The sequence below is a fragment of the Thalassophryne amazonica genome, chromosome 15 (assembly GCF_902500255.1).
Source record: "Thalassophryne amazonica chromosome 15, fThaAma1.1, whole genome shotgun sequence".
Taxonomy (NCBI): Eukaryota; Metazoa; Chordata; class Actinopteri; order Batrachoidiformes; family Batrachoididae; genus Thalassophryne; species Thalassophryne amazonica.
Genome location: NC_047117.1, coordinates 62,549,291 through 62,561,932, shown reverse-complemented (window position 1 = coordinate 62,561,932; position 12,642 = coordinate 62,549,291). Strand labels below are relative to the sequence as shown.

The window sequence follows — 12,642 nt, the reverse complement described above, 5'->3', positions numbered from 1 at the left end:
CCCCGTTTCACTGTTCCATTTAAACCCTTACAGTTCCAGGATATGATATTAATCCTGTTAGTGCACAAACTTGTCATTATTAATCCTATTTTTTTTTTTAAATTATGTAAACTGGCTCCACCAAGGGGGAAGGAGGGAGTGGGGAGGGGTAACACAAACCTAACACACAAAAACAAAACAAAAAAAAACACCCAACAAAACCCTCCCTGTCTTTTCACGAACCTAAGACACATTGCTCGCATTTTGTGCAAACAAAGTGCCTCCTGACTTGAGAGGAAACTAATCAAAAAGGAAAGTTTTAAGCTTAATCTTAAAAGTAGAGAGGGTGTCTGCCTCCCTAATCCGAATTGGGAGCTGGTTCCACAGGAGAGGAGCCTGAAAGCTGAAGGCTCTGCCTCCCATTCTACTCTTACAAACCCTAGGAACTACAAGTAAGCCTGCAGTCTGAGAGCGAAGCGCTCTATTGGGGTGATATGGTACTATGAGGTCCCTAAGATAAGATGGGACCTGATTATTCAAAACCTTATAAGTAAGAAGAAGAATTTTAAATTCTATTCTGGAATTAACAGGGAGCCAATGAAGAGAAGCCAATATGGGTGAAATATACTCTCTCCTTCTAGTCCCTGTCAGTACTCTAGCTGCAGCATTTTGAATTAACTGAAGGCTTTTCAGGGAACTTTTAGGACAACCTGATAATAATGAATTACAATAGTCCAGCCTAGAAGAAATACAAGGTCTGTCCAAAAGGTATCGGACCTTTTTATTTTTTGCAAAAACCATATGGATTTGAATCACGTGTGATTGCATCAGCCAAGCTTGAACCTTCGTGCACATGCGTGAGTTTTTTCACGCCTGTCGGTTGCGTCATTCGCCTGTGAGCAGGCTTTGTGTGAGCAGTGGTCCACCCCTCTCGTCGGATTTTTATTGCGAATAAATGTCTGAACGATTTGGAGCTTTGCTGCATCAAATTTTTCCAGAAACTGTGAGAGACCTCCAGGTGGACACCATTCGGAAAATTTAGATGGCTTTCAGCGACGATTTTATGGGGATTACACAGATTAAGGAGTGCTCCAGCCGGTTTAAAGACCGCCCACAGCGTCTGAGGGCGCGGCGCACTCCGAGCGCCGATCAACAGGCTGAAACCCCGCTGACACAACCAGATCATTTCCAACATGAAGGCTTTGTTGATCCGGGACATCGTCTGACTTTCACAAAAAAGGCAGAAGACGTGGACATCAGCACTTTTTCGGCACATTCTACTGTTACAGGAGTTTTTTTCATGGAAAGAGAAGTGGAGGATTGCGCCACCGTGCCGCTCATGGCGCGGGATAAAACCACCTCCGTGTTGGTCTCACAGGACGGCTTTCAGGTGGCTTTGAGTGGCTGTGAGACCAACACGGAGGTGATTTTGTGCCGCGCCATGAGCGGCACGGTGGCGCATCCGTCCGCTTTTCTTTCCATGAAAAAAAACTCCTGTAACAGTGGAATGTGCCGAAAAAGTACTGATGTCCATGTCTCCTGCCATTTTTGTGTAAGTCAGACGACGTCCCGGATCAACAAAGCCTTCACCTTGGAAATGATCTGGTTGTTTCAGCGGGGTTTCAGCCTGTCGATTGGCGCTCGGAGCGCGGCGCGCTCTCAGACGCTGTGGGCGGTCTTGAAACCGGCTGGAGCACTCCTTAATCTGTGTAATCCCCATAAAATCATTGCTGGAGGTCTCTCACAGTTTCTGGAAAAATTTGATGCAGCAAAGCTCCAAATCGTTCATTCATTTATTCGCAATAAAAATCCGATGAGAAGGGTGGACCACTGCTCACACAAAGCCTGCTCACAGGCGAATGATGCAACCGACAGGCGTGAAAAAACTCACGCATGCGCACGTGATTCAAATCCATATGGTTTTTGCAAAAAATAAAAAGGTCCGATACTTTTTGGACAGACCTCGTAAATGCATGAATTAGCTTTTCAGCATCACTCTGAGACAAGACCTTTCTAATTTTAGAGATATTGCGCAATAACTTCAGTTTTATCTGAATTTAAAAGCAGGAAATTAGAGGTCATCCATGTCTTTATGTCTGAAAGACATTCCTGCAGTTCAAGTAATTGGTGTGTGTCCTCTGGCTTCATGGATAGATAAAGCTGGGTATCATCTGCGTAACAATGAAAATTTAAGCAATGCTTTCTAATAATACTGCCTAAGGGAAGCATGTATAAAGTGAATAAAATCGGTCCTAGCACAGAACCTTGTGGAACTCCATAATTAACCTTAGTCCGTGAAGAAGACTCCCCATTTACATGAACAAATTGTAATCTATTAGATAAGTATGATTCAAACCACTGCAGCGCAGTGCCTTTAATACCTATGGCATGCTCTAATCTCTGTAATAAAATTTTATGGTCAACAGTATCAAAAGCTGCATTGAGGTCTAACAGGACGAGCAAAGAGATGAGTCACTGTCTGAGGCCATAAGAAGATCATTTGTAACCTTCACTAATGCTGTTTCTGTACTATGATGAATTCTGAAACCTGACTGAAACTCTTCAAATAGATCATTCCTCTGCAGATGATCAGTTAGCTGTTTTACAACTACCCTTTCAAGAATTTTTGAGAGAAAAGGAAGGTTGGAGATTGGCCTATAATTACCTTTAACTCACTGTTACTAACCCTACTCCTACCCCTAAACCTAACCTTAACCATAACCTAATCCTACTCCTTCCCCCCACCCTCACCATAACCACCCCCCCACTCCCCCCCCACTTCACTTTTCATTTTGTGCAGCCATCACGAAATGATTTAGAATGAATTCGTGCTGCAGTGACGAAAATGAGGCGCTTTTCGGCACAATATCACAAACCAATAGATTAATGTATATTTGCTGCTGAATCAAGACTTGCCGTGAGACTGGGTTGCTACTGGATATTTTTGGCTGGAAACATTAATATCTGTTGATCAGACACCTGGTGACCTGTATACGTTTGCTGAAAATGTGTATAATATTACCCATTTAAAACAAACAGAAAGTCAAAGTGATGTGATTGAAAGCCACTCATGACCTCTGACCTCAATACATTTGACTTTCCTCTTCAGCTTCCCTGCATGACATGGTGTTGGCCTGATCCTTCTGTTGGGAAGGTCTATCTCCCAGATGATTATAGGTCCACTGGCCAAAAACACAATAAATTAAGTTACTCTGACAGAACATCACAATCAGAGCATTAATTGTGAAGGCAACTGCAGTTTTCTAACCTATTAAAAGCAAAACAAAAAACTTTATTCATTCAATTAGTCACTCACTTTCCAGCAGAAACAAACATGTTGTCATTTGTGTTGGAGTATTTTAGGGTGAGGCAGATGACATCACTGAAAGCTGATGATGAGCAAGCACAAATGGCTTGCTGAGACTCAATATCCCAAACAATGATCCTGCAAACACAGAGGGAAGACAACACCACAACCCCTCAACAAGTAAGTGCTTTGCTTTGAATTTAAGATCTGGACAGCATATATTCAGTTTATATGTACAGCTAAGGTGAACATGCCCTATTAAATTCTAGTAAAAGCAAAGTATTTTCTCTTTATTTTGAATTAAAACTCAGTGTTTCTGAATTATTCGTTGCTTCCAAATTTATAGATGTGAGCATATGCTGCTTTTCTCTGTTTTATGGAATTTCAAATTATGGTTAAGGTATTTGGGGATGCGAACTGTTGTTTGAACAAATTCATATCTAAAACCCTCATGTTGGCTTCTTCAGAATTGCAAAAGGCATCTTTATTTTTTAAGACTGACACCGTGTTCAAAAACAAACTACCAAATGTAGTATTTGTAACTCTCATAATGAAAACTAGAAGCACACAGAGAGTTCAAACCTCTGCCAAGGCCATGGGGTCACTGATGCCATAACATCTACATGCCGTGGAATCATTGAACCTAAAAAGTCTAACAATGATGTTTGCTCAGTAGTAAAAAAGTTTCATCTGCTGTGACTGGATAGCATGTATCCTTAGCACTTGGCATCACGGTTTATTGCAACTTGCACCTTTCCCAGAAGCTACTGTCATCTGAGCACTGATATTGATATTGCATGTGCTTATAAACAAAAACAAATAGTAAGTCCCTTCGGCTGCTCCCTTGTTTGCACTCGGGGTCGCCACAGCAAATCCAAGGTGGATCTGCATGTTGATTTGGCACAGGTTTTACGCCGGATGCCCTTCCTGACGCAACTCCACATTACATGGAGAAATGTGGCAGGGGTGGGATTTGAACCCAGAACCTTCCGAACTGAAACTAAGCGCATTAACCACTTGGCCACCACCCCTGCTTATAGACAAAAACAAATAAGAGAAAAAATTCAATTTATTATTCAACTAAACTGCAAATATATGAATTTTTTAACATTTATGAAACACTTCTCTAAACAAGGCCATAGGGTCACTGACCCTAAAGAGATTCCCTCCTTGGCACAGTGATCTATTTCTTTTTGTCTCTTTCTCTAAAATTGTATATAATAATCATTAGATTATTAATATATAAACAAAAATAAATTTAAGAAATATTACAATTTGAAAACAAATGCACCCGAACGTGATGACAGCTGCAACTGCTTAATGCTAACTTTTAACGCTGAAAATGCCATAGACATGCTAACACATTAGCATCGGGATCCGGATCCGGATCACCACTAAAATTTAATCACTTGTTCCTCTTGTCATTTCCAACCACTCCACAAAATTTCAACAAAAATAAATTTAAGAAATATTACAATTTGAAAACAAATGAACCCGAACGTGATGACAGCTGCAACTGCTTAATGCTAACTTTTATCTTTGAAAATGCCATAGACATGCTAACGCGTTAGCATCGGGATCCAGATTGTGATCCAGATCACCACTAAAATTTAATCACTTGTTCCTCTTGTCATTTCCAACCACTCCACAAAATTTCATTAAAATCCGTTCAAAAAGTTTTGAGTTATCCTGCTGACAGACAGACAGACAGACAGACAAACAAACAAACGCGACCGAAAACATAACCTCCTTGGCGGAGGTAATAACCATGACTTTGTAGCCCTAAACATATATACTGTGGCTTCCACAACCAAACTAGGTATTTACCGGCCATCATCCAAACCTCCAAGTGACACCAGATACTTCTCACTGGGAGAGAAGCTCACAGACTCCACCTTGACTTTGTGGAGCTCAAGGTGGGTGTAGATCACTCTTTGTGCATAGTCCCATATAATGACAGGAGCCTAGGAAAACCACATGGAATTGATAGTGTTAAGGATTTGGATTTCAAGTTCACAGCCTTCATAAAAACCTTATGTAAGGAAAATGTATTTAACAAAGGCTACCTTAAAGCCCATAGAGTTGACTTGGCCAGAAGCAATGTATGAGCCACTTTTGGACACTGAGATACTGCACACATTCTTTGTGTGTCCCTGAAAAAACTCCTGCTTGCCATCTTTGATTCGTTTCAGGATGATTGTGGGTCCCAGAGGATAGATGAGGTGCTCTGTGTCTGGATGAACAATAAGTCCAGAATACACCTGTCCTAAAGAGACAAAGTCAACATAGCAGCTACCATAATATGTTAAAGGACATGTCACACAGAAATCATAACAAGTTAGATTTAGACTGTTAGTGACCATCCAATGATATATCGGGATTGCTTTGTGCACTTCCGTGACCGGTCTCAAAGTATATGGCATTCACAACAAACAGCTACAGAGACTGCCGAAAACAAAGTACCTGTGAGTACTCATTTTTCCAAGTGTTTCTGACAGCGTTTACGTAGCTTTCAGGAAACATCTCAGCACACTTGAATGGACTGTAGCTGGTAACGTTAAGAACAGAGCCGCTTATTAATTGCAAAGTTTACATAAGTGTGATGTTGTGACAGACAGACAGACAGAAATCAGCAGTATAGAGGGTGAAGAGAAGGGGCGAGAGCACCGTGCCCTGAGGAGCTCCATTGCTACAAATCAATGTTAAGGACCTACAGCCCCCAGCAGGAACAAACTGTGGCCTGTTGGTCAGATAGTCCGAAATCCAGTGTACAAGGTGAGGGAGGTGCGTCTTCAGAAACAAGATGCAGAGAGTCAGAATCAATTGAACAGTACGTCACAGACTTAAGATTAAAAAGTCAGTCGTGCAGCTTTGGTACATTATGTGACTTTATGATACGTGACCAAATAGTCATCGGTCTTCAAGATAATGGAGTCAGGATGCATCTGCTACAACCCAATTCCAATGAAGTTGGGACATTGTGAAAAATGTAAATAAAAACAGAATACAATGATTTCCAAATCCTCTTCAACCTATATTCAATTGAATACACCACAAAGACAAGATATTTAATTTTCAAACTGATAAACTTTATTGTTTTTGTGCAAATATTTGCTCATTTTGAAATGGATGCCTGCAACACATTTAAAAAAAAGCTGGGACAGTGGTATATTTACCACTGTCCCAGCTGTTTTTATTTACATTTTACACAACGTCCTAACTTCATTGGAATTAGGGTTGTACACCCATACTTTTTGAATCACTGAATTGGACTTTTAAATATGCTAAAATACCTCCATCAGCAGAAATGTTGGAGAGGATGTGGTCATGAGAATGCCAATCGCGCCACATCAGAACGCCATATCTTTTGGTCATGTGAAAAAATACAAACATTTTGGACCAATGTAATTCAGTTGAAGGAGGAACTTTTAAATTCTAAAATACCTAGGGATCCAAAGACTGTGTATCTGGGACTTATACCTGGTGAAATAATTAAAATAAAAAACATAACTTTTCAAAATTCTGTCAACTGCTACTAAAAAGGCATTGGCAAGGAACTGGCTGAAAAGCGACTCTCCAATGACAAGACAATGGCTGGATATTGTCAAGGAAATATATACTATGGAAAGATTAACTTTTCACTTGAGAATCAGAGAAGAGGACTTTAAAAAATGGCAGAAATGGACTGTGTTCACGACCAAATTCCAGCCACAATGGACTTAACAAAGAATATGACTGTGAAATTCTCCCCCAGTTTGCGTTTGTTTTTGTTATTATTTCCTGTGTTCTGATTATGTTACTATTGTTTTTGAAAAATTGGTTAAATAAAAAGTATTTTTAAAAAAGACTGTGAGAAGTGTGGAGGCAAACATGCACCCAAACAGTGTCCAGCATTTGGGGAAAAAACTGCAGGAAATGTAATGGAAAAAATCACTTTGCCAAATGCTGCTTTTCAAAGAAAAAAGTACAGGTTGTGAAGTAGTAGAAAGACAGCGCGGAAGAGTCACCAGTCTACGTGGGAACTGTAAAAGAAGATGACATCAGCGACACGGAAGTGGAATGGATCGCACATCTAGATGTGAACGTGACAGATGTGAGGCTGAAACTGGACACTGGGGCACAGACCAATATAATATAGGGTAAATTCCCTAGTAATTCTAGAAAAAACTGACAAACACTTGAGGTTGTGCATCGATCCTAAAGATCTAAACAGGGCCATACACCGTGAACACTACAAACTCCCAACCAAATCAGACATTACAAGTGCAATGAGCGGAGCTTGTTACTTCTCCAAATTAGATGCTTCATCAGGGTTTACCAGATAGTTCTGGATGAAGAAAGTGCAAAACGATGTACTTTCTACACACCATTTAGAAGACATTGCTTCTTGAGGCTTCTTTTTGGTATTAGCTCAGCACCTGAAGTTTTCCATAGAACTATACAGCAGTTGTTTGATGGAATAGAGGCTGTGGGTGTTTTCACTGATGATGTGGAAATTTGGGGAAGAACGAAGGAGGAACATGATTTGAGGCTGTGTTTAGTTCTAAACAAAGCACAGGAGTTAAAAATCACTGACAATATCCACAGATGCTTCAAAAGCAGGCCTTGGAACAGTACTATGCCAGAAACATGACATGGAGTGGTATCCAGTAGCGTATGCATTGTGTACTATGACAGCAGCAGAAAGAAACTATGCACAAATAGAAAAAAGAGACCTTAGGGGCAGTGTATGGATGTGAAAGGTTTCATGAGTATGTGTATGGAAGGTCAGTAACATTGGAAATGGATCACAGACCACTGACAGTGATATCCCAGAAACCAAGTGATACACCTCCACATATCACGAGGTTAATCCTGCGACTGCAGAAATATGACCTAACATTTGACTTTACGCTGGACAAACATTTAGTTGTTGCTGATGCACTCAGCAGGGCGAGTTTGCAAAACACCAGGAGTACCACTGAGGGAGAAGTGCAGATTCACTTTGACTCTATCAGAGCACACTTACCAATGTCAGACAAAATGGGCCAAAATAGCCAGAGACACACGGAAAGATGACAAGTTAAACAGAGTGATGGCAGATAAACTTACTTGGAGATGTCAGGTTAGAGAAGCCATATCAACAAAAAGGGGAACTAACAGTGTCTGATGGTGTTCTGTTAAAAGGTACCAGGATTACATTACCTGCATCCACGAGAAAGCAGATGTTGAACCAAGTGCATGAAGGACATTTAGGCATAGAACAATGCAAGAGAGACACTTTATTGGCCGAGTATGAACAGTGACAATGAGGCAATGGTGAAATGCTGTGAGATTTGACAACGTCACCAATACCAGCAGTCAGTGAAGTGGCACAGCAAACCACAGGATCCATGGAGAAAAGTGGGAATGGACTTATTTCAGCTGAAGGATAAAGATTACTTGCTGATTGTTGACTATCATTCCAACTGTCCAGAGTATGCACTGTTGACAGGAACTACAGCAGAGCATGCTGTGGCACACAAAAAAGCCATATTTGCATGCCATGGTATTCCAACGACTGTTGTGTCAATGGACCACAATTTAGCAGAGTTTTAAAGACTTCGCTGTGAGTTACAGATTTGATCATATCATGTCCAGTCCTCATTATCCGCAGTCCAATGGGTTAACAGAGAGTGCAAATAGTTAAAAGACTCTTGACCAAAGTAACAGAAGCAGGAGAAGATTCTTACCTAGCTATTCTGAACTACAGAGCAGCACCACTGGAAAATGGACTCTCACCTGCAGAGCTCCTCATGAACAGGAAGCTAAGGACCAGGCTTCCATCTGAGAAATATCAGAGAGAGCTGAGGATGCCACCTGTCCCACAGGTGGACTAACAGAAACTTACGACAGACGGCTAAACTTTTGAGTCCACTTGCACAAGAGAAGGTATTGCGTGTGAGATGTAAAGGACAATGGGGACCACTTGCAAAAGTAGTCAAGGAGACAACACCAAGGTTGTATGAGGTCATTACAGAATATGGAAACACAGGAGGCACCTGTTGAAAGTACCTCAACACAAACCTTTCCAAGTGAAGGACAGCTGATACACCTGACGTGCCTGTAACTGGAAAAAAAAAAGGTGGAAATGTAACACAAACAGAAAGGTCCAAAGAGATTAACGGAAGAGATGTAAAGGAAACAATGATAAGGAGAAAAGTGTTAAAAGTTATTGTACAAGGTTACAAGATAAAGGTTCTGTTAACAGAAGAAATGTTTAATGACACAGAATGTGTAATACCTGCATAAGCTGTGATTTTATGGTATGATGGAATAATTTATTTTTAACAGTTCAACATCGTGATAATGTTTATGTTCCTTTAGAAAACAGGGGAAATGTATTGAGTGATTCATGTTGAAACCATAAGTCTTATTCCAGAGAGGACTGGAAATAAAGCGGTTCTGACTACACAACTCGGTGTGGTATGTTCACAATGAAACGCAAGCAATTTAAGAACCATGTGCTTTTGTTGATATGCTGTTCTGGGCTTCATATTGTGATTTTAATCATCAGATAATTAATTTATTTATATTAACTGACTAACTTTATATTAACTTTCAGTTGATACACGTTTCACTGAAATATTCCAAATGTTAAGGAAGTTATGGGCATTGTTGTGTTTTTAATGTGCAATACTGATAATTAACTATAATTCATTAATTGAGTGATTAATTAAATAATGAGCATATTCTGATTTGAAATAATATTACTTTTCAATTGATACAAGTTTCACTGAAATATTCCAAGTATTATGAGTTATTTGCATTTTTGTGTTTTGAATGTGCTGTAATGAATTATAGTTAATTCATTACAATTTGATTAAATAGTTTAATTAGGCAGCATGGTGGATTAGTGGTTAGCACTATCATGGGTTTGATTCCCGCCTGTTGCCTGTCTGTGTGGAGTCGCCCCGTGTTTGTGCGGGTTTCCTCCGGGTGCTCCGGTTTCCTCCCACATCCAAAGACATGCAGGTTAGGTGGATTGGAAACTTTAAAAAAATGCCTGCAGGTGTGCGTTCGAGTGTGAATGTGTTTGTTTGTCTATACGAGGGCTGTCCATAAAGTATAGGTCCTTTTTATTTTTTCAAAAACTATATGGATTTCATTCATATGTTTTTACGTCAGACATGCATGAACCCTCGTGCGAATGCGTGAGTTTTTCCACGCCTGTCGGTGACGTCATTCGCCTGTGAGCACTCCTTGTGGGAGGAGTCGTCCAGCCCCTCGTCGGAATTCCTTTGTCTGAGAAGTTGCTGAGAGACTGGCGCTTTGTTTGATCAAAATTTTTTCTAAACCTGTGAGACACATCGAAGTGGACATGGTTCGAAAAATTAAGCTGGTTTTCAGTGAAAATTTTAACGGCTGATGAGAGATTTTGAGGTGACACTGTCGCTTTAAGGACTTCCCACGGTGCGAGACGTCGCGCTGCGCTCTCAGGCGCCGTCGTCAGCCTGTTTCAAGCTGAAAACCTCCACATTTCAGGCTCTATTGATCCAGGACGTCGTGAGAGAACAGAGAAGTTTCAGAAGAAGTCGGTTTCAGCATTTTATCCGGATATTCCACTGTTAAAGGAGATTTTTTAAATGAAAGACGTGTGGACGGGTCCGCGCGTCGGGACGCAGCCGGCGCGGAGCGGCGGCACAGGAAAAACACCTCCGTGTTGATAACCATTTGTAAAATCCAGGCGGCTTTTGATGGCTTTCAGTGGAGTGAGTATATGAGAAATTGTTTAACAGCTGGACATGTTCCAACTTGTCCTTAAGGCTTCCAACAGAGGTGTTCTTCCTGTGGTGGAGCGTCGCGGCGGCTGCGAGCCGACGCGCGGACCCGTCCGCACGTCTTTCATTAAAAAAATCTCCTTTAACAGTGGAATATCCGGATAAAACGCTGAAACCGACTTCTTCTGAAACTTCTCTGTTCTCTCACGACGTCCTGGATCAATAGAGCCTGAAATGTGGAGGTTTTCAGCTTGAAACAGGCTGATGACGCCGCCTGAGAGTGCTGTGCGACGTCTCGCACTGTGGAAAGTCCTTAAAGCGACAGTGTCACCTCAAAATCTCTCATCAGCCGTTAAAATTTTCACTGAAAACCAGCTTAATTTTTCGAACCATGTCCACTTCGATGTGTCTCACAGGTTTAGAAAAAATTCTGATCAAACAAAGAGCCAGTCTCTCAGCAACTTCTCAGACAAAGGAATTCCGACGAGGGGCTGGACGACTCCTCCCACAAGGAGTGCTCACAGGCGAATGACGTCACCGACAGGCGTGGAAAAACTCACGCATGCGCACGAGGGTTCAAGCATGTCTGACGTAAAAACATATGAATGAAATCCATATAGTTTTTGAAAAAAATAAAAGGACCTATACTTTATGGCCCTGTGATGGTCTGGCGTCCTGTCCAGGATGTACCCTGCCTCATGCCCTATGACTGCTGGGATAGGCTCCAGCCCCCTTGACCCTTAATTGGAGTAAGGGGTTGGAGATGAGTGTGTGTATGTGTGTAGTTGTAATTATACTTAATTACAACTAATTAATCAAATTAATTAATAAAATTTGATAGAGAATTCAATAGCCACAGGTCTCTCTTGCAAATGAGGATTTGAGTCTCAAGGGACTGCCTGTATAAATAAAAGATAAATAAAAAAAATCATGCTTACAGCTTATTGAAATACATTAAGGTTTGACAGAGGTAGTACCATCATTTTCAATTGGAAATTATGAGAACTGGTCACAGCTTTTATTGCAGCCTGATCTCACACGGTTTTTTTCGTGCCCCCGTCACGAAAAGCGCCCGATTTTTGTAACACGGGTTTTTATGTTGCCATTTATAATCTTCCCCTAACTCTAACCATAACCATAGCACAAATGTGTACATTCCCCAAATCGACGGTGAAAATACTTTCACTTCTGAATCATTTTTAAATGTCTTTTCAACGGAAAAAATGCTCGATGGGTAAATTTCTAAGACTATTACGGCCTCAACAAGCAGCGCTCGTACGTGCACAATGGCACCAAACAACGTCTTAAAAAAAAAAAAACACTTTCGGTACACTCACAAACTTCATCAAACTTACCATTAAAGCCGTTAACGGCCTCCAGTTCCAGCTTGTCCGTGTTTGAAGCTGAATCTGCCATGTCTTTCTTGTCTCATCACCTTCTGCACTCGCCGCAGTCCAACTCAAACATAAACGTTACCTAGCAACATCTGGGGAGGAAGAGGAGGGGGTTCTGTCGTCCAGTGTCATTGATCAATTTAACTCCGCGCTGCCTCCAAGTCTGTGGGATTTTTGTATTATTAAGCATAGCGTAGTCGGCGGTAAGTCTAGTTTATATATT

At 41.0% G+C, this 12,642-nt stretch overlaps 1 protein-coding gene across 1 annotated transcript in view; it reads right to left on the bottom strand.

Moving 5' to 3' along the window:
* Positions 1–12,441, bottom strand: part of cfap52 (cilia and flagella associated protein 52) — a 66,757-nt gene extending 54,316 nt beyond the window's left edge. Inside the window, exons 1-5 of the mRNA XM_034188965.1 lie at positions 12,381–12,441; positions 5,353–5,552; positions 5,114–5,250; positions 3,296–3,424; positions 3,062–3,161 (exon numbers count right to left, since the gene is read on the bottom strand). Coding sequence (XP_034044856.1) covers positions 3,062–3,161; positions 3,296–3,424; positions 5,114–5,250; positions 5,353–5,552; positions 12,381–12,441 — 627 coding nt within the window. The remainder of the gene's footprint in view (positions 1–3,061; positions 3,162–3,295; positions 3,425–5,113; positions 5,251–5,352; positions 5,553–12,380) is intronic.
* Between the last annotated feature and the right edge of the window lie 201 nt (positions 12,442–12,642).